Source organism: Camellia sinensis, chromosome 13 (genome assembly GCF_055761805.1).
Source record: "Camellia sinensis isolate YWXY chromosome 13, ASM5576180v1, whole genome shotgun sequence".
NCBI lineage: Eukaryota > Viridiplantae > Streptophyta > Magnoliopsida > Ericales > Theaceae > Camellia > Camellia sinensis.
The window spans coordinates 83100925-83123607 of record NC_138973.1 but is presented as its reverse complement, the minus strand read 5'-3'; the positions used below and the strand labels follow the sequence as shown (position 1 = coordinate 83123607).

The 22683-nt window shown below is 31.2% G+C and overlaps 2 protein-coding genes and 1 long non-coding RNA gene across 19 annotated transcripts in view; 1 reads left to right on the top strand and 2 right to left on the bottom strand.

Annotated features, from left to right (window-relative positions):
- The window catches only part of LOC114291622 (protein NLP6), a 121447-nt gene that overhangs the window by 63877 nt on the left and 34887 nt on the right, over window positions 1–22683 (top strand). The gene's annotated exons all lie outside the window — the stretch shown is intronic.
- On the bottom strand, window positions 752–6942 carry LOC145806237 (uncharacterized). Of its 5 annotated transcripts, XR_014349161.1 has the most exons (5): window positions 6757–6902; window positions 6322–6359; window positions 6084–6175; window positions 5730–5882; window positions 752–1042 (listed from the first exon to the last, which is right to left on the bottom strand). It is a non-coding gene; the product is annotated as an uncharacterized LOC145806237 (long non-coding RNA). The 5 variants fall into 5 exon arrangements; XR_014349160.1 differs by lacking the exon at window positions 6084–6175 and having other exon boundaries at window positions 5730–5832; window positions 6757–6942; XR_014349162.1 differs by lacking the exon at window positions 6084–6175 and having other exon boundaries at window positions 6593–6922.
- LOC114261772 (2-oxoglutarate-dependent dioxygenase ecdK-like) lies at window positions 14475–19754 on the bottom strand. Of its 13 annotated transcripts, none has more exons than XR_014349156.1 (9): window positions 19521–19754; window positions 19338–19395; window positions 18100–18292; window positions 17577–17657; window positions 17347–17398; window positions 16650–17084; window positions 16177–16305; window positions 15750–15868; window positions 14475–14866 (listed from the first exon to the last, which is right to left on the bottom strand). XR_014349156.1 is itself a non-coding variant. In XM_082902655.1 (9 exons), coding segments are annotated over exons 6-9 (462 nt in total). In that variant the 5' UTR covers window positions 16651–17084; window positions 17347–17398; window positions 17577–17657; window positions 18100–18305; window positions 19338–19395; window positions 19521–19754; the 3' UTR covers window positions 14475–14665. The 13 variants fall into 13 exon arrangements, 9 of the variants coding, with proteins under 9 accessions (XP_082758781.1, XP_082758787.1, XP_082758783.1 ...); XR_014349154.1 differs by having other exon boundaries at window positions 16653–17084; XR_014349155.1 differs by having other exon boundaries at window positions 16177–16299; window positions 16653–17084.

The following is a 22683-nucleotide window of genomic DNA, read 5'->3' as shown; positions in this document are numbered from 1 at the left end:
TGATCGTCGGAGAGTTCTCCTGACCTACCCAAGTCGGAGGTGATCACTAATTTTGATTTTTCTTGCATATCAAAAGATTGAACGCGTTATCTCACTATTTTCTTATGGAGATAATTCCAATATCCAGTGGCTTATCCTCTAGGCTACTAAGACGATTCACTACCTAATGCTTGCATAGATAGAAATGCCACTGATTATATTTGGTGTCATAATTAGGTATGAAAATATGTTAAAGTATTTTTAGTATTTTACTTAACTTTAAATAATTAAAATCACTAAATGATGATAATTCCAAAAATATAATCTTATTCCCACGTGTTCTAAAACATGATATTTACTTAGATTTATTTCCTTATTTAAAAGTTGTAAAAGAAGTTTTAAAAATGGAAAAATAACTTCAATTGATATACTAAATTATATTCAGAGACTACATTAATTTCCAAATATTTATATTATTTATATAATATTATTGACAATACTGATAGCATTTACATAAAAAAAAAAAATCAAAAATTAAAATTGATAAAATCATACATTAAATCAACTACACCTCACACACACAAAAACAAAAAATTGTATTAGCTATAATATTGTCGCGACCCAAACTCACCCCTATAGGTTTAGTGCCGTAACCGGCTAGTAATCCGTGATTACCAAAGGCTTGTTTAACAATAATGACTATATCACAATAATAAAGGGGTTGGCAGAAACCAATCAATAAAAAGAAAATGTCCAATGAGCTGTGAGGAACTGAATAAAAATAAACTTTCATATATATAGCCATATTCATAACCACTTATGCCATAATCATATATATATATAAGACAATATGCAAGTTAGGGAATTAATCCCATCATCAAAGACAATATAAATAAAAGTCTTGAACATTCTTTACACTTAACAAAATCAAAAGGGTGGATTTGAACCACCCAAAAAGCCTTGACGCATGAAGGTTCGGAACCTCGCTATGAGGCACAATAGCTGGGTTGACAAAACAAAGGTTCGGGTCGGCGCCACTAGCTTTGGTCCGATGCTCGGTCACCTACATATATATAATAAACTGTGAGCTAAAACCCAGTGAATAACAAATGTGTAAAGAGGTTAAGAATGATATCCTTACGGTCTTTGAAACAATCGATTTCAATCAATATCCTTTGTCAATCAATCGTTCAATCATTCGATTCAATCAATCATTTTCAATCATATTCATATTCATATAGGTCATACATGATACATCCAATATCAACAATACAATACAATAGGTTTTAAAGACTGAACAATCAATTGATAGCCATCAAATAATAACAATAGTTCTAAGATTTGGAACTGATAGAGATCTCCGTAACAATAGCGGTATCAATAACAATAACAATAATAATACGCTATGGATGCCACGAATACAATTCAAAAGAGGATCATCATTCAATCGATAGAAAGTAACCATTTAGAAACAATATAAGGTATCATTCAAAAAATAAATACAATTTGAATATATCTTTACAACATTGTTACTCACAGTGGGCTTCTCGATACACGTACTATTTGTTTGGCATCCGACGTAGACAAATAAAGTCAAGCACAACGATGCAATTACATTCAATCCTTGGTCAATACCATTGATTCGATTGTTTACTTATTCAATTACTATTCGTCTATACTCGTTCGGTTCTAATCTTTCATTTATTCATTTTAATGCACTCATGAAATGCAAATGATTATGAAAACACTTTAAAACTATACAAACGGAGGCCCGGAAGGTGGAAAAGAGGAGTGGAAAACAAAACCCAAACTAGCCTAACTGCCGCATGTGCAGGGGTCCCTCTGCACCTGCCTCATGCACCTGCAATTTAAGCAGAATGCTCCGCAAATCTGCTCTGTTTTTCACATGTGCAGGGCTCCAAGCCGCACATGCGGGGCTGTTACAAAAACTGTCCGAAATCTGTTTCAGTTTTGGAGCTAAAACTTGGCAACTTTACACTTTATTTCCAAGCAAATTCAAACCCCAAAAACATTTAAGGACACATCACAGTGAACATATCATCTTGAAACAAGATTCATGACTTCAAGTTGAGACTCAACTCCATGCAAAAAAGTTCAAACTCTTGAAGGTACAAACAAAAATATAATCTATGCAATATTAGCTTCAAACTTTGAATTCATGGGGGTTTCCTCCCTAACTTTCAAAACTCAAGCAAGTAATGAAATGTGAGAAGAAGGATTGGATGGAATTATGCCATGCATGTAGAATTTGGGAGCTAAAACACTCATTTCTCACATATGAACCCATGCATGTAACAAGCTTTTCATTACATGAACCCACTTCAAATAAGTTCATATTTTCTTGCCTAATCTTAAATTCTTTAACTTAAGGGCATAATTCTTCAACTACATTCAAGTACATGAGATTAGGGAGGAGAATCCTTACCGAAATGGAGTGAATTGTGAGGGGTAGAGTGTAGTTGCAATGGTTTCTTTACTTCTCTTCCTTTTCTTCTTTCTTCCTAGGTTGAGTTTACACCCTCAAGTCTCTCTTCCTCTCTCTCTACGTGTATAGTGTGATGCTATCCAACAAGACCCACTAGCTCTCTCATCTAAATTCATTTGATGAGTATAAAAGACACTAGGCTCAAATTAATTAGATTAATAAATTAAGTAAAATTACCTAAGGCTAAGAGATTAATTAAATTTAATTTGACTCAAAATAAATTAATCTCAACATCTTAAAATCTTAACTACACTAAATTAAATTATACTAATGTGGATTAGGCTCTAATTCCTATCCAATTTTCTTAATTTTAACTTGTTAAAATTAGCGAATCAGACAGGTTTATTTTGTTCCTTTACATATCTATTCACAATAGCACTGCAATACCAATCAATGCAAGCATATATCATATGACACATAATTCACATAATACATAATCATATAATTAGCAATAAGCATATAATTAATATAATTAATTTGCTTAATTAAGGAGGTGGTTGTCACAAATACTTGCTCAAAAAAAAAAAAAAAAAAATTACACTAAATGTTGAAAAAATATAATTACAATTGAATGAAACCTTAATGTCCAATTACACTAAATAATTACAAAAATTACATAAAAAGGAGAAAACAAGTTTTATATCAAAATAATAAGATGCATAAAATATATTTTTTTAAAAAGTTCCATTTAAATTTTGAGACCTAAAATTTATATATAAAAAAAAAAAAAAAGTTTAAGTCATATATGCCTCTCATAGAAGAGGATACACAAGTGATCAACTTAAATAATCTAATTAATTTATATTTTTTCATACAATCTTTTCATTTCAATATTTGACCTGTGCTTTGCACAACCTTTATTTTTTTTTTACTAATATATATATATATATTTTTTTATCGGCAAATGTTAGTTGTTAGTTGTTAGATTAGCACCTACGGGAGAAAATCTCCCCACCCATGGCAAAACATCTAAATGCTTGCACTCTCTTCATTCAACCCCCTAAGGGAAATTGAACCCATGACCTCCTTGGGACTAAGCCCTAAGGAAAGCATATATATGTACCCTAGCCTCTCTTTTTTATTTTTTTTATAGACTTCCTCTCTCCCTTGTTTCTTGTGGCAGTCTCTCCATTTTTAGTTTTTTTTTTTCTAGGTTTGATTTTTATTTCAGGTTCATCACAATGCTGGCCACTATCACTCATTCTGTCTCCATCATCGACTTGACACTGAGGACTTTTGCAGATCTAGGCTCAGATTTAAATCATAACTGATATCTAAAACGTTTCCAAATGTAATTTTATATGTTAGGCGACCACTTCATGTCTAACATAATTTATTTTGTAACTTAGAGGTTATGGATTACGACACCATAGTTATTGGTTGCGTCAATGAACGGATCGTGAAGGTGTTTGGAGGGAATTGTTTTGGTGGTATTGTTTTTTTGTTTTTGTTTGTTTTTTGTGTTGTAATAATTTCTTTTGTATAGAGGTTTTCCTCCCTTTGTGGAGGTTTGTTTTTTTCCTTGTGTGGAGGTTAGGCATGGCAAAATTATCCGACTCGATTATATTTGTTACAACCCGATTTTAATTAAAAAAAAAAAAAAGTTTGGAAGAGCATTGAAAAGGTAGGGTAAGGGGTAGGTAAGTCAAAACTGTCAAGATTAAGGTAAAAGACGAAATCGTATCGTGAAAATAGTTTAGTTTAAAGTCAAGAATTCACGCGCAAAATCCGAAAAAATCTAACCCATAGTCATCCTTGTGGAAGTTGTTATCTTCCTTACATGAAGACTCTATTTTATTTATTTTGGGATTTGTTTTGTTTTGTATTCTAATGTATTTTATTGGATGACTATTGAATGATTTGAGAAAAAATGGTTAATTACTCACAGGGCTTGTTATGAAGACCTTTGCACTATTGAGTCTCGTAATCAAAAAGTCTTTTTGCATATTAAAAGACTCATTCTTTCTTCTTTTTCTATTTTTCATTTTTTCATAGAGAACAAGCGTCGACCACCATCAACTACCACCAACCAACGGCTACTCCTCTATCTCACTAGCTTTGCTCTCACCTCCTTTACTGTCCACGAACCCCTCTTTGTGTCTACTTACACTCCCCCGTCTTTCTCTACTGTCATTGCCGACTAGAACTCCATCATCATTGTTCTTTGTTAGATTTATCTAACTAGAATTACATCATATCTAGCCAGATCTAAGAAAAAAATGGTCATCGGAGTACAATCCTTTTTCTATGTCTGTCTCCCTCCTTTGATCTCTCATTTTTTCTTTATATTTTTTCTTTTTTTTTTCTCTGCTACACACTTCTCTTTTTCTATTTTAATGAAGAAAATTTTCAAATCTCGAACAAATATTTTTTTCAATTTTAGTTACAGGCCGTAAAAATTGAATTTTTTTTTGTAGTTTTGAAAATACATTTATACTTTTCTCTATGACTCTAACCCCCCTCCCCCCCTTTTCCCTTTATTAAAACAACAGAAAAAAATTCCCCCCTTTTCCCTTTATTAAAACAACAGAAAAAATTTAGCAAATATTAACAAATCAAAAAGCTACAAACCCTTAGAAATTACTGATTTGAGATCTCCACCATCGTTATGATGTGAAATTGCGATTTGATAAATTGCAAACGAGCAAATTGATAATTTTTGTAATTTGAAATTGCGATTTGATAAATTACAAACGAGCAAATTGATAATTTTTGTAATTTTAAAACTACAAATTTATACAGTTTGATGAGCAATCACTACAAGAAATCGCACTTTTGCCGACTAAAAATTTAGTCGGCAAAAATTCATTTTTAGTCGGCAAAAGTTATCCGCGACTAATTTTTTTGGTCGCCACTTTGGTCGCCAATTGAGGGTCGGCAAAAGTAATTAGCGACTAAAACTTTTGTTAGTTGGGAAAAAGTTGGATTTGCCGACCAAATTTTTGGTCGCTAAATATATCATTACTGTGACTAATCCATTTAGTAGGTAAAACACTTTGGTCGCGAAAATAGCAATTTAGAGATTCTGGTATCGATCTATCAAGAATTGTTGATCAATTTTTATGTATCATTATGGTCAATGACCACCTACTAAATTGGAGAAAGTGAAAAACCAGCAACAGATAAGAAGCCAACCACTAAGATAAAAAACACAGAACAAGGAGCATCAAGAAGAAATACATAACTGTAAGAAAAAATAATAATAATATACAAAAATAAAATAAAATCCAGGAAAATATCCTACCTCTCTAGCAAATAGTTGAGGTCTCAAACCCAGAGCAGAACAAGGAGCATCAAGAAGAACTCGATCGGAGCTATTTGGAGAAAAACCTTCTAATTTTTCAACCCTACCACCAATGCCATGATTTCTTCCAAAATGAAAGGCCAAATAACCACACTAACAAAAAGTAAATAAATAAAAATAACAGCATATGCAAAGTTGACAGAAAATTTAGATCATTAACCAAAGGATTCATTGTTAAAGATAGCAATTTAGCAGATTTGATTGAATCAATGAACAAGACATGATTAAATTTGTGTCTGAGCTTAGAAAAGCCCAAACTTCACTGTTTGGTTGCTGATAAAATTAAGGAAAAACCTTTCAGTTTCAATTTTCTGGAATCAACAGGAATATCACTCGACTCAATTAATCGTAGGAGACGTAATTGAGCTGACTCTTCTAGTGAAAAACTACAAAAAAATACGAAATCTCATTGAATTTTCTTATTTCCTTTTCTTAGCAACCAAAAAAAAAATGAACTAAAACAGAAAGAAAAAGAAAAAAAAAACAAAAACACAGCAAATCAAAGCTATAGAAAAGTGATTAATCAACTTACTCTCAGAGCTCAATCACTACAGATCCAGACTCGAACCCCTGCGAAATCCAATGAAAAAAAGAGCTGAATGTAAAAAAATATGTAATTTAACAACACATCAGATTGAACATGAATTCTGAAAAAACAAAGAAGGAACAGATTGCATCAATCGATAAAAACTGGTACAAAGAAAAATTCAAAAAAAATAAAAAAATAAAGCCAGAAATTGATTAGAGAACAGGGGCTAAAATTTGAAAGAAGAAATCGAAGAGAGTGCCTTCAAGATTCATACCAGTCGTATTACTGTGAGAGAGAGATAGAGAGAGCGAAGAGACCGATTAGTGTTTGTGAAGGGGCTAGGGCAAATATAAGGAAAAGGAAAAAAAAAAAATATATATATATATATATATATAAACGTTAGGGTTTACTGAGAGAGAAAAGGAATGATACACACACCAATTATTATGGAGGGGCCGGTGATGACAAAAAGCCATGCTCATCGGCGGTGGTGACGGAAGAAGAGAGGAGATGAGTTGCGCGAAGGTGGAGAGAACTAAGGAGGGTGAGGGAAATTCGAACATTGGGAAATTCGGGAGGGAGGTAAAAATTTGAGGTCTTGGTTGATTTTCTTTTAAAAAATGTATTTTTAAATTTTTAAAAATTGCTTAGTTTTAATTTTTTGATTCAATTTTTTGAAATTGAGTTTTTTATTTTTTTTTATTTTTAGTGTATTTTTCAAATTTTAAGTAATTTTTTTTAGATGTATCTAAAAAGTAAAATATTTGTCCATTTAAAAAAAAAAAAAAATCAATAAACATACACAAATACGAAAAATATATTGAATTCTCATGTATATATATATATATATTTAGTATTTACTGAATTTTCTAAATTTTTTTTTTCACAAATATTATACTTAAAGTGTATTTATATTTGGTGTATCTAAAAATTAAAAATATGCTTAAAATATTCAACAAATTTAGTGAAAAAAAAAACATAGAACAAAAAATTTAAATTTTCTGAAAATTGCATACTAAAAATCCAAACCAAATAAGCTGATCATATTCTTTGTAAAATTATATAAAATTGACAAGTATGATAGTTTTGATTTTTTAAAATTTTTCACAAAACTAATTTCTAGTCTTTAAAAAATAAATTTGAATCAAGTTTAAGCAATCAAACCAAACATGGCCACCACCTCAACTTTGGAAAAAGTTTCAATTCTCTTAATTTGGTTAAGTTAATTTTGGATTTTGTTGGCTCATTTGAAACCAATTTTGGCGATCCAAACCATTTACTTTTTATAATTTATTGACTAGAATAATCAAGAAAAAAAAAATCGAATATCGGTAACTGTATGTTTTAAACACATTTAGATGGACAATTGGAGCGAATCCAAACTCTTTTATAAAGTTTTAATAAAAACGCAAATCATGAAACCATCTTGTTTCATTGACAAAACTTTTGCCAACGTATAATTTTGTCGTTGCTAAATATTTAACTCTTTGCCCACGTTAACTTATTGTCCCCAAAAGTAAACAAACTAATAGCAACACTTATTGTGTTGCCAAAAAATAACCCTTGTCGCTAAAAGTTTCGAAATTTTGGCGCCAACTAATAATTTTGGCACTGGGTGACTATTATATTTTTTTAGAGACGGTAGTATATTGCGTAGTTAAAGATCTACTTTTACTAACGAAATTGATCACTGTGTCACCAAAAATATACTTTTGGCTATGAAAAATTGGCATCGTTGCCAAAAGTAGTTGCCAAAAGTGAAATTTCTTGTAGTGTGCTGCCGATACTCCGGCGGCAGTGAAGGAAGTGGTTTGAGCATGGTTTGGATTTGTGTGACTTTACTCTAGTAAGTGTAGTTTATTAAAGAAAAAATGATACTTTGTGTGTTGCTCTCCCGAGAGAGAGAGAGAGAGAGAGAGAGAGAGAGAGAGAGAGAGAGAGAGAGAGAGAGAGAGAGAGAGAGAGAGAGAGAGAGAGAGAGAGAGAGAGAGAGAGATGGCGTGTATCTACATGTGCGGATACATATATGTATGTGCAAAATATATATTGGTCATTTTACACCATTCGCGACTAAATATTTTGGTTGTGAATTAATTTTATAAATCTTTTCAAAATTTAAAAAGTTCCCTCCAAATATTTTAGTTATTTGGCAACTAAACATTTTTTTACTCGCTAAAATAATTTTTGACGACCAAACTTTTGGTCACCAAAGATAAAAAGTAAATTTTTGTTTTTTATTTAGTGACTAAATAATTTTAGTAGCCAAAATTAATTATACAACGACTAAAATATTTTTTAGTCGCTAAAAATAAATTTTTGTTTTTCATTTGGCGACTAAATAATTTTAGTAGCCAAAACTAGTTATACAGCGACTAAAATATTTTTTACTCATTGAAAATAAATTTTTGGCGACCAAAGATAAAAAATAATTTTATGTTTTTCATTCCACGACTAAATAATTTTAGTAGCCAAAACTAGCGACTAAAATATTTTTTAGTCGCTGAAAATAAATTTTTGGCGACCAAACTTTTGGTCACCAAAGATTAAAAATAATTTTTTGCCTTCCGCCTATATTTTTAGCGACAAATATTTTAAATTGGTCACAAAAGAACACTTTTTTGCAACAAAATTACTTTAGTCGGTAATAGTATCAACTTTTAGCTACGAATTTTTTTTTGGTCGGCAAATGTCATTTTTTTGCGACCAAAATTTTTTTGGTCGACAAAAGTGGTCGGCAATTGTGTAATGTCTTGTAGTGAATAAATTCAAATTCTAATTTTTTACAATTTTGTAAGCTAAAAATTATGTGCTCTTTATGATAAAGATTCTTTTGTGTGTGTTTGTATGTTTTGTGGTGTTGAAGAAGGTGTGGTTAAATTTTGCTATTTTTTTATTCTAATTTCTCACTCTATTTTTTTTTTTTTCGGGACGATGTTTTGGACATTTCAGTGAGTCTCTAGCGATGTTCTCGATGTTTACGTTTTGGACATTTTGGCGCCTTCTAGTGACATTAGAACATTTCGGCGAGCCTTTAGTGACTGTCTGATGGAAGTTTGATAGAGGTCCGGTGATGTAGCGTCCTTAAATTTTAAAAAAATAATAAAAAATATGATTTTTTATTAAAAATACATAAGACTAATTAATATAAGTATTTTAGGTACTATTTGGCATAAATTAAATAAGTATATTTATTTAGATAAGTACACATATTTGGATCACACCATTACTCTATTTTTTTGAACATTTTATTGTAAAAAATTAAAAAAATATTTATTTGAATCATTCCAAACAATTCTTTATTTTAAACTGTGTAAGACTACATGCAGGACAGTGCCCATCAAAGAAAAAAAAAAAGAAAAGGGGGGGGGGGGGACTATATTAGTCCTTTTTTGTGTGTATTACAGTAAAAAATGCACATTTTTAAGGTCATGGACATCAAGCGGGCTGGCCTATCACCAGCAATCCTTGTGCCAAACCTAATTAAACCTAATTCAACAACCAATAAAATATTAGAAATTGATTCACTATCTTTCTTTAAGCTTCGTAGCTAAGGCCAAATTGAAAATTGATTGGATTTCAAAGCTTTAGCCCAAACTAAATGTCATTTTCAGTTTATTTTGTTTAAAATCTATCCCTCCATTATCAATAATTTTTTATTTTATTTTGTATTGAAAATAAAATATTATGATTTTCGATTTAATTCTGCAATCTAATCCATGAGTCTTAAAAAAATTTCACTAATAATAAAAAAAATACAGATTAAAAACTCAAAACTGAATATCTTTCCCAAATACTAAACTTTATTTACAAAATGATTCACCCCACTCTTGTATAAGATTTTTCATTGGTCGCAAATTATTAAATTTGATCACAAATATATATTTTAAATATATGGAAGACTTTCGTTTCAAGTGTCCAAATTGTCAAAACCAACCTTACTCTAATATAGGAAAAATTCAAATCAGTGTATATTTATACAAAAAATTACAAATAAATGATAAAATTTATATATATTAATAATTAAAATTATAAATTTTTTCATGAATTAGTAATAATTTTGTGATAGTACCACTGCTAATTTTCCAAACTACTATTAGGGGAAAAACACCTAGACTAGACACACAAACAAGGCACATGGTTTGTTAGGTAGAGTTGGATGGAATTGCACACAAACGCTTATTTTTGAAAGGAAAATAAGTCGTAGTTCGAAAATCTTGACTCGAAATTGGCTCGAATGTCGTTTTGGGCGTTTTGGGTGGTCTGAAACAGAGGAGAAAGAGGGAGAGAAGAGAGGAAGAAGAGAGGAGAAGAGAAAGAGGAGGGGAAGAGGAAATGGAGAGAAGAGAGGGCCCCTCCGCTTCTGCTGTCGGCCGAGCCCCTCCGCTTCGTCGCAGCACCACCGCCGTCGCCGGAGCCCCTCCCCTTCCTCCTTCCTCCTTCCTTCTCTTCTCCCCCTATGATTATGCCCCCTCCAGTCCTCCTCCTCCTCCTTCCTTCTCTTCTCCTTCTCTGCTTCTGAAATTGGATTCGAGCCAATTTCGAGCTCGACAATTCGAGCTACGTAGCAGTTCTGTTTTTGATATTAGATTAAAAGTTAATTTTTTTGGTTTTTTTTTTAAAAATATATAAAAAAATAAAGAAATAAATGACTTAAAAAAGCTAAAAAATAAAAAACCTTACTTATCCAATGGTCAAAATAAGCCAAAGTGATGTGCTGACGTACTTCATTTCTTTACTTTGAATTGCAAACTCTACGTGGTTGCCACTATAATGAAGTCATTTAAAATAAATTATTAAACTTCTTAACTTCTAGATTTAAAAATATAAAAATATAACTAAAAATTCAACTTTAAAATTATTTAGTTTGGATTTTTAGGATTCATTTTTTAAAAAATTAAAATTTTTTATTTTTCATATTTTTTTTTGTTTTCACTTAATTTTTTTAATATTCTAAGTAATTTTTAAAATTTTTAGATACACCTAACTTAAAAACACTTAAAAAATATAATATTTGTTAAAAAAATCTTTAGAAAATTTACTAAATACCAAAAATATAAAAAAAATACGAGAATTCAGTACATTTTTTTTGTATTCTTAGGTATATATTGATTTTTTAAAATATTTTTTATAAATATTCTACTTTTTACAAAAATTATTCAAATTTTTTAAAATATTAACTAAAAATATAAAAATAAAAAAAATAAAAAAATTCAATTCTTACAAAATTAAATCAAAAAAATTGAAATTAAACCTACAGATTTCTTTTAAACATTTGAAATCAATTAAAGAAAATAAATTTATCAATATTTAATTTAACGTAGCGGTGGTATAAATGATTTGATTCATTTCAATTTAAATTCATAATTATAAATTATAAAATAAATCATAAAGTGCAATTTACTTATTTCAAAAATTGAAACATAAATTGAAGAAAGGGAAAACTACCCTTCCAGTAGTGACACAGAATTTTTTTTTGCTTTCTCACAAATCTTACAGTACATCCCATTATAAAATTATTTATAACCTACATGTCTTTATTTTTTTATTTTGAAAAATGCTTTAGTTTCTAATGATGTGATAGTTATGTGAGTCTACTTAATGTGATATTTTGATTTAAATTTTTTTTTTAAAACTTGACGGTTCAGTAAAACTCTCTTTAGAGCCATGCTTTTAAAACTTTAGATCATTGCTGTTTTTTTTTTCTGTATTACTGTGTTGAAACTGGACAAGCCAGTCTAATCAGCTCATTTTTTTGATTTTTTTGACCTTTTTTTTTTCAGTCCAGACGCAAATCTCAATGTAGTATTTAAACATTTATTAAGCCTCCGTTTGGGAAGTGGGTTGGCTTTTTGGCTTTTTGGCTTTTTTGGCTATTTTAGCCTGGGCTAAAAAGCTTGGTTTGGGAAGGGCTTTTTGGCTTTTTGGCTTTTTGGCTTTTTTTTGTGAGAGAAGAGTGTAATGATTATGGGTTGGATGTGATGTTTTGTTTGTTGTGGCTAAAATAGCCTGTTTTGTCTTTTGTGGCTATTTTAGCCCCAACCCACTTGCCAAACACCACCTAAGCGAATGACTTTAAAGTACACGAAAAGACTTTTATAGGGATTCATGAATATACGACTACAGAAAGAGAGTATAAGGAAATGAACTGGCTTTGTCAATACCTAACATTTTCAAGCCATGACTATTTCTTCTGCTACTCTCACAGCAAACAACAATACCAACAACAACAATCTCTTTGGGCTCGTTTGGTTTGATTTTCTGAAAAAAATTTGGAAAATTTTCTCTACAAATAAGTTTTCAAAAATAATCAAACCAAACAAATTTTCTCAAAAAAATTTCTCAAAACTTGTAAACCAAACAAGTTTTCCAAACAAATCTCTCTCTCACACATATCAAATCAATCACTTTTTCCAAAACTCTATCTCAAAATAATTTTCCAAAACATCTTTTAAAAAAAACCAAACCAAACATGTTTTTCGTACTTTTTATCTCTAAAACACATCTCTCAAACACAAACCAAACATACCCTTTGTGTTCACATCACCATCAAAACTCATCGATTATGGTTAAGTTTGGCTAATCTAAAAAAATATATTTATTTTATCTTTTTATCTTTTTTAGGTCACGTCAATTAACATCTCCTCTCTACTTTTTCTACACCTAATACAAAAAAAAATCAAAAAAATACACTTATTTAGTCTTTCGAAACTTGACCTAACTCATCTCTAGTTAGTATAATTATGGTGTTATGTTCATAGATAGCTTTAAAAACCCATTGTATGTAATATGCTTTAGGTTTGACAATTCTTTCTGTTGCTAATAACTATTTAAATTGAAGCTTTCTTGCTTATGGAAAGATTAATAAATACAGTTATTAAAGAAAATTAAAAAAAAGTGCCATTTTTCATTGCTTCTACTATGTATTTGGTCCTACATGCTTCTCTTTTGGCATACATAATGTGAGTATTTGGGAAGTGACTATTTTAGAAGTTTTTTTAATTTTTTTTATTATTTTAGTAGGCTATTTTAGTTTTTGTGTTTGAAAAGATATAATAGATTTTTATTTGAGTTGCTGTATTAAAAAATGTGTTTGAAATATTGTTTGAGGTTGAAATGATAAATTTATCCTTAACTTTACTTTTTCCAAAATTGGCCTATAGAGGCAACAGTGTCAATTCGGCCTGTGGGACTATGCTGGCCCTACCCACTGCCAACTGCATTGGTTTTTTGTTTTTTATAAATATAAATTATTAGTTTAGTAGGCTATTTGACTTTTTTTGTACTTGAGGTTATTTTAGCCTCAACTTTGGATTTCCAAACACCCCCAACATTTAAGCAAGATTCATGTATTTAGTTCATGTATTTAGTTGGAGGATTTAAGGAGAGATTTGAAAAAGAAAAGGGAAAATAAAAAGATGTATGAAACTAAGTGAAATATATGTTTATTTTATTCACATTTCACCTACCTTTTTCATTTCTCTTTCTAAATCTCTCTTCAAATCCCTCAACCAACACCAATGAGAAGGGGTATTGCTGTGTCTAAGGCACAAGAGTCCCTTTGTAGGTGATTGTCTCGAGTGTTTTTCCATAATCTGAACCGTTTATATTATATCACTACAAAAAAAATTATTTTTTGCGACGGCAAGTGGGGGTCGCAACAAAAGGGGTTGCAAAAGGATTTTAGCGACGGCAAGTGCCGTCGCCTTTGCTTTTGTGACGGGAAAATTCTTTTTTTACGACGGCAAATTTCTGTCGCCAATATAGATGAAAATCTGAATTTTTTTGCGACGGTACCGTATTGCCGTCGCTAAAAGGGTTTTTTGCGACGGAAAAAATACCGTCGCTAAAAGTGTATTTGAAACAACAACCTAAGCTATTGCTAATGACTATTGTCGACGGCTATGATACTGTCGCTAAAGGCCTTATTTTTCAATAATATTCCCTATGCTTTGCGACAGTAGAGGTGCCGTCACAAAAAGCCTATTTCAAATTTCTTTTTGAGACGAGATGTTCTGCCGTCTCAAAAAAAATTAAAAAACAAAAAACAAAAATAAAACCTGTAATAAAATTATTAAAAATATAAAAATGACTTATATTAAATGAAAAATAACTATAAAAAAAAACCAATAATTATATAATAATTAAAAAGTCCAATATATAAATAAAAATTCATCTATAATTAAAAAACAAGTTATATTCTAACATTAACAATTCCATCTTCTAGTTAAATGTAAAATACCACTGAAACACTGCAACATAAAAACAAAGCCAAGGGCAAAAAAAAACAAAAAAATGTACATAAGAAGGTCACTAGCTACATTAATATTGAAATTGCTTTAATTACATATCATATAAGATTAACCCAATCCATGCCATGATTGTAATTGTTTTCTGGCACATAAAAAATATTTCCAAACCCTTCCATCCCAAACTCCCCTAGAAAAGGTGGATCCATGGCTTCCATGGAGAACAATGAAGTCGGGCGGTTGCTTGAAACACCATCGCATCTCTCCAGTAGCCTCTGTATCTCCTTCTCTGCCTCGGAAAGCTGTTGAGGTTGAAGAAGATACAACAAAAGAGCCAACTCAGTATCTAAAAAATATACTTGAATTTAAAATTCAAGGCTTCAACCTAACAGACATGTAGCTCTATAAATTTTGAGTTGAAAGAACAAATAAAAGGATTGAAGAATTACTCCAAGAGAACAAAACTCTATAGGAAAAATTGAAAAATATTCATCAAATGATAGTAAATCAGAATAGGAAACAAAATTAAATTAGACTTCCTTTTTGAAAATTGCAAACTAAGGGTTGACGAAAATTCACAATTTTACGGCACTCTAGAAAGATATTTAGTACATTAATGATTATTGTATGAGATGATGATCAAGAATATTCATAGCCATAGTCTATATATATATGCTTTTCTGCAAGTTGTGCAACAGAGTAATTATATTTGATTTAGTGATATGGTGACAACAAAGAGTAAAACGTCAGGCCTAAAGGATTGTCATCATTTGAGCAACATTTCTTCACCTATTAGTGAGGACTGGGGAGTTTAAAACTAAACCAATGAAGATGTTTACCTTAAGACGGACGATGAATTAAAAAATGCAGAGAGGGATTTTAATAAACTTAAACTTCAACATAGGTGATCTTGGGCGAAAGAGATCAACTATTTGAGATGGTAAAGAATTGATAAAAAAAATTCTTTGATAAATCAATTATATATTTAAAAAAAAAAAGAACATAATTGAACAGACATCTGCCAAATGCATTTTTTCTTCTAAAGAAGGCCACACTAAGCTCGCATAGTGCTGTATGTCAAAGACACAAGCACAAGCTCAAGCTCAGCCTATTGGATACATACAACTGCCACATTAACAGAAAATAAGTGTGCTAATAACATGATGAAAAAAGAACAAGAGGTACCTTAAATATGTACATTGATTGAATGATCATCGGCCTCTTGTAGTCTAAGGATATGAGTAAGCTTGATAGTTTCTCCGAGCAAGAGAATTTTTTGAAGATTGGATCAATCTCATGCAGCGCTACACAAAACATACAATATGAGTGGCAATACAATGTATTCACCCAAAAAGAGTGGCAATATAATGCCAACCAAAAAGGCATAACAAATGTCAGTGTACCATCCACTCATATCCTCTTTTCGATCATTTGGATTGTCATAGCAATTCATTTACTAACTTTATTAGAATCCAAATAAGATTATTGAAATTTAAAGATATAAATGAAAACATTCAAAGTAATTATAGAATTTAAGGGGATGACAGAGATGATATGAATTCTCCACATACATACATCCAAGAAAAGAAGAAGAATAGTATTCCCCACATACCATGTCCAACTTTGTTAATTGAGAGTTGCTTCGGTTGCTTTACGTTACCATCTTCATCAAATGCTTTCTGTGTCCAACAATACCAAATGTCAACATGGCCATGTAGCCAACATTCTACAAGGGCTACAACTAAAAAAGTCACTGAAATTAAAAAAAATAAAATTTTAAATGGAAAAAAGGTGGGGGGAAATTAAAATACTGCTTGATTAGAATTCTAGAAGTGAACCTGTTTCACAGCACAGCAGCAATCAAAGAATTTTTAACTCTTTAAAAAGAGTACAATAGAAATACTATCTACACCGTATCTAAAAGTTAAAACAAACAATGATTTTTATCTAGCTAATAGATTAAAAGAATCAAATCAAACGTAGAACCATGATCTCATAAAAATAAAATTAAAAAATTAAAACAAAACAAAAAAAAATATTATAAACAAAAAAAAAAAAAAACTAAGCCATCTTTCATAGTACTACTACCTATAGAAACATGACTGCAAAGCCCATATCCATTTGCCTTGCACCTGGTGGAGGCATTGTCTGCCTTGCACCTGGTGGAGGCATCTCCATTTGCTCAACAATCCTTCGAATCTGGGGCTCAAAGCCCATATCCAACATTCGATCAGCCTCATCCAAAGCCAAATACTTGATCATCCGAAGAGAAACTCTTGCCCTCTCTATCATATCTACTAAGCGCCCCGGTGTGGCAACTAATATGTCCACACCCCTTTCCAGATTACGGAGCTGCATAAGCACAGGTTTGCCCATTTACCCACAAAAACAGAAACAAAAAAAGTTAAGTGCATGGAATGTGTTGGACACAAGTAAAAAAATCAAAGAAATCATTGATATTTCACATTTCACAATCCTCAATCTGGTCTTCTACATATTAGAATTCTTGCAACACTCCAACTTCAATTGCACAAGAAAGAAAATCCAAAACGTCAAATCCAAGGGAAGGAAATACAAATTAGCACTATAAACTAGTCAAAGAAATCATGTATTGGATGCATGAGCAAAACTTCTGATTTTGTATAAAGAAATTAACGTTGATTGAAAGAAATGAACTTACTAGGCAGACACAGTTTAAGTGAATAGATCTACTATGATTTTTGATAACTTTCTACTCTCTTTTCAGAGTGTGACACAGGAATAAACAATGGGGAAAACTTACAGGACTCTTTCATAGTAAGATTCAATAGTAGGTCTCCAAGATGGAAAAACTTCTGGAATTTCCTAGCCAGACAACACCAGAAATAATGTTTTCACCTTAGGAATCATGTACCCATTGTACAAAATGTATGCTAAATGACAGTTCACAAAATGCAGGAGAAATGAAATTGTTATATGAGGACACATTAAGAGAACATAAACAAATGAAAGCACACGAAATTATTAAAATACCTTCTGAAGGCCATTGATTCAGATTACTATGACTTGAAATGCTTTCCAGGGGACCAATATAGAAACTTTCTTTTGAGTCACCTGTACTCCAATCAGTAGAAGACAGTCAACCCCAAGTTCTTTTCTCCATTACACCAATGAAATATGTATTAATAAGAAAAGAACCGATTAGAGTTTCTCCATCTAATATCAATCATACCATCAATCAATGAGTTTCAACCCTGGCTTTAAATTCATGAATTGGAAAAAAGTATCTTTAAGACCACATCCTGTTTAGACTGAATCACAAAATCTTTGTAAAATCATTGCCAAACTTGCTATTATTTGTCAATTTATGCTTCCACCAAAATTTGAGAGCATTCATTCAAATTTTCAGCATATTCAATCTCGATACTATACTGATACACTTTTCTGAATTTTTTTTTTATAATCTGAAAATTTCAACTTACATCGGCACATTTCCCACTTTATATACAATTTGAAAGCATCACAAAATTTGTTAAAAGTGAGAGAACAGTAAAACCTTTAGAACTTGAAGAAGGGTTGAGATTCTCGGCATACAATGGCGTATAACCTCTATTTTCTTTGTGAAGCAATTTCATCTTCTCTTCAGGGGGGAGTGAGAAGAATCTTTTGCTCTCATCAAACACTTGCTTAAGCAGTTCTTGCTCTACCCCATAGTTTATGACGTAAAAGAAACCACATTCTATGCATGCCTACACCACACATCTGAATACTAATGAATTTGGGAACATGATGAGTCATTCTAAAAAACAAATCAAATTAATATCATCATTGTGACAGCTTCATACACATTACTGGCCCATTTCTAACAGTTTATAAGCTTTCTAGTTAATTGGCTTACCTTAACAATTAACAACCATATGCTTATCACAAAGAATTCTTTAGGCTGTGTTTGTGGAGAAAAAATAAAAAAGGAAAGAAAATGTAGAGGGAAAAAATAAAATAAAAAAAGAAGCTTAATTCAAATTTCCCTTCCCTTTTCCTTTCCCCATGTTACAAAATAAGTTGTTTGGATAACCCAAGAAATTTAATAATATCACTGCACCATTCATAGCTTTTAACATCATAAACTGACATTGCATAATTAATGAGTTTATCTATTCTATTATATAATGCGAGCACCCAAGTTGGCGTGAACACTATCGCCCATTTTACCATTCCCAAACTGCCCTTATACAATTACCTCAGTTTATTTTCAATACACACTGTCTAGTTAAGCAAATGACTTCCCAAATGACACTATATCACTTGTCCACTATAACACTGCTGCTTTTCTAAGCTGAAATATAACTAAGTATGTAAACATTCAAGTCCAATGGGATGTCCAAACACGCCCTAAATGCACAAACATGTAACTTGATTTTAATTTCTGGGTACTTTTGTCTTGATTTGCATATATAATATACCAAATCTGAAAAAAAAAATTAAATTAATTAAAAACAAAAACACACAGATTCATATTTTAGATTCAGATTTATATTTCAGAATTAATAAAATTAACATACAGATTTCAGATTTCACAACTAAGATCAACATTACACAGTGTGAGACACAACTAAGATCAGATTTCAGATTACACAGTGTGATCAACTAAGATCAACATTTCAGATTCAGATTAACATACAGACATTACAGACATCACAGAATGAGAGAGACATTACACACACAGATTCGATCGGTGCAGTGTAGAGATGAGAGATCAGGGAGAGAGAGAGAGAGAGAGAGAGAGAGACTTACCTGTGAGACAATGTGAGTCTATCGGGGCGAGAGCGAGAGAGACAGAGATGAGACTGATCTGATGAGATGAGAGAGTGAGGGAGACAGATTAGATCAGAGATATATCTGATATATATATATATATATAAAACAACCATCGGGCCGAGAGAGAGACAGAGACAGAGATTGAGAGAAAGAGTTTACCTGTGAGTAGATCGGCGGTGCGATGATCGGTGCGAATCGATGAGATGAACAACGAGAGAATGAGAGAGTGATCGGTGCAGAGATGAACGAGATCGGTGCAGAGATGAACGAGAGAGAGAGAGAGAGAGAGAGGCGACTGAGAGAGTGATGTAAGGGAGACGATTAGATTTAGGGTTTTTTTGGTTCTAAGAATTGGGGGGGTTTTTTTTGGTTCTAAGAATTGGGGATTTGGGATTTGGGGGGGGGGGCGGGGGGGGGGAGAATGGAAAAAATGGGTTTTTTTTTAATATTTTTTAAAAAATATTATTTAAAAAATAATATTTGAATAATAAAAATATTATTTTCATTTTTTTATTTTGTAATAGAAAAAAAAAATTTAAAAAAAAATTCATCATAAATGAATGTTTAAATAATAAAAATAAATAAATAATAATTTTTTTTTTCGTTATTAAGGTTGAAAATTTATTTGTTTCATATATATTTTAATGAAAAATATTTTTCACTGAAATAAAAATGAGGGGGGAATGAGAAAAAAAAAATTAAAAAAAAATTTCATCATAAATGAATATTTAAATAATAAAAATAAATAAATAATAATTTTCATTTTCTTTTCGTTATTAAGGTTGAAAATTTATTTGTTTCATATATATTTTAATGAAAAATATTTTCTACTAAAATAAAAATTAATTTTCTGTAGTCAATGAAAAATATTTTTCTACGGCCTACTTTTTTTTATTACTAAAAATCATGAACTAATTTTTTATGGTAGAGGAAAAAGAACGACAGCAGTAGTGAAGGTGGTGGACAAGAGATGATGGTGGTGGTGGTGGTGGTGGTGGTGGTGATGGTGATGGCGAAAGAGATTAGTGGTGAAGTTGTGGTAGTGGTAGTGTAAATGGAGTGGTAGGGGTGAAAGAGAGGTAATGGTAGTAGTAATGGCAGTAGTGATAGTGGTGGTAGTGGAATGGTGGCGATAGTAGTAGTAATGGTAGTCGTAGAGGTGAAATGGCGACAGTAGAAGTAATGGTGGTAGTGGAATGGCGTTTTGCAGTAGTGGTGAAGGTCGTAAAAGAGATGGGTTGTAATAACCCGACCCTCGTCTATGATTCTGGTATACTTTCAGTTCCCTCATTCTGTATATTTATATGTTTATTGCGAAATTCCATGTGGAATTACGGTTACGTAAGTGAATCCCATGTTTAAGGATGTCTATCTGTTCAACAAGAAAAGTATCTGTTACATTAGAAGGTTTGAATCAGAAATTGGAGGCTTTAAGGGCTTAATTATCTGAAATTGATTTTATATATGTGATCAGCATAATTTTTAGGTAATATTAAGCATTTTTCCATTCCTATCCTTTCTTCACTTTTCTCTTCCTAGGGAAACTTATGAGAAGGTTCCTAAGTCTTGTGCTCATATAGACATATATAAAAAAATGGGTTTTTTTTTAATATTTTTTAAAAAATATTATTTAAAAAATAATATTTAAATAATAAAAATATTATTTTCATTTTTTTATTTTGTAATAGAAAAAAAAAATTTAAAAAAATTCATCATAAATGAATATTTAAATAATAAAAATAAATAAATAATAATTTTTATTTTTTTTCGTTATTAAGGTTGAAAATTTATTTGTTTCATATATATTTTAATGAAAAATATTTTTCACTAAAATAAAAATGAGGGGGGGAATGAGAAAAAAAAATTAAAAAAAAATTCATCATAAATGAATATTTAAATAATAAAAATAAATAAATAATAATTTTCATTTTCTTTTCGTTATTAAGGTTGAAAATTTATTTGTTTCATATATATTTTAATGAAAAATATTTTCCACTAAAATAAAAATTAATTTTCTGTAGTCAATGAAAATATTTTTCTACGGCCTACTTTTTTTATTACTAAAAATCATGAACTAATTTTTTATGGTAGAGGAAAAAGAACGACAGCAGTAGTGAAGGTGGTGGACAAGAGATGATGGTGGTGGTGGTGGTGATGGTGATGGCGAAAGAGATTAGTGGTGAAGTTGTGGTAGTAGTAGTGTAAATGGAGTGGCAGGGGTGAAAGAGAGGTAATGGTAGTAGTAATGGCAGTAGTGGCAGTGGTGGTAGTGGAGTGGTGGCGATAGTAGTAGTAATGGTAGTCGTAGAGGTGAAATGGCGACAGTAGAAGTAATGGTGGTAGTGGAATGGCGTTTTGCAGTAGTGGTGAAGGTCGTAAAAGAGATGGGTTGTAATAACCCGACCCTCGTCTATGATTCTGGTATACTTTCAGTTCCCTCATTCTGTATATTTATATGTTTATTGCGAAATTCCATGTGGAATTACGGTTACGTAAGTGAATCCCATGTTTAAGGATGTCTATCTGTTCAACAAGAAAAGTATCTGTTACATTAGAAGGTTTGAATCAGAAATTGGAGGCTTTAAGGGCTTAATTATCTGAAATTGATTTTATATATGTGATCAGCATAATTTTTAGGTAATATTAAGCATTTTTGGGAAATTTCAATTTGGGATGTTTAAACAATTGATTTTCGTCCTTATTCAATTGCTCTATATATATATATATATATATATGTCTATATGAGCACAAGACTTAGGAACCTTCTCATAAGTTTCCCTAGGAAGAGAAAAGTGAAGAGAGGATAGGAACAAGAAGGAATTGAGAGAGATTGAAACTAAGGTAAGGTTAAATTCCCTAATCCAATCCCCTTCCTCAATTTGAAATAAAAAGTTCTTGATTGGGTATGATCTAGAGAGTGATGAGAGTCTTGGTTGTGCATGGTGAAGTTTTGTTATGAAAATCCTATCATTTATGTGTCTCTTTCCTCATCCAATTGGTATTCATTCTTTTGATCATGATTTTGAGTCTCTAGGTTATGTTAGATACAAGTGAAGTTAAGAATTTCAAGAAATGGAATTATGTTTATGAGTTTCAATTCTTGGTTGATTAAATTGAGTTGTGTTCATGATTAATGCAAGTTAGATTGTGTATATGATGCTTTGAATTACATGTTTTTGAACCATGATTTAACATTGAAAAGATCCATCCTTGAGCCTTGGAAACATTCTCCAAAAGATGAGATTTTGATGCAAATTTCGGACCAAAAGGGGGAATCGCCGCACGTGCGGGAGTCACCGCCGCACGTGCGGCAAATGCTGAA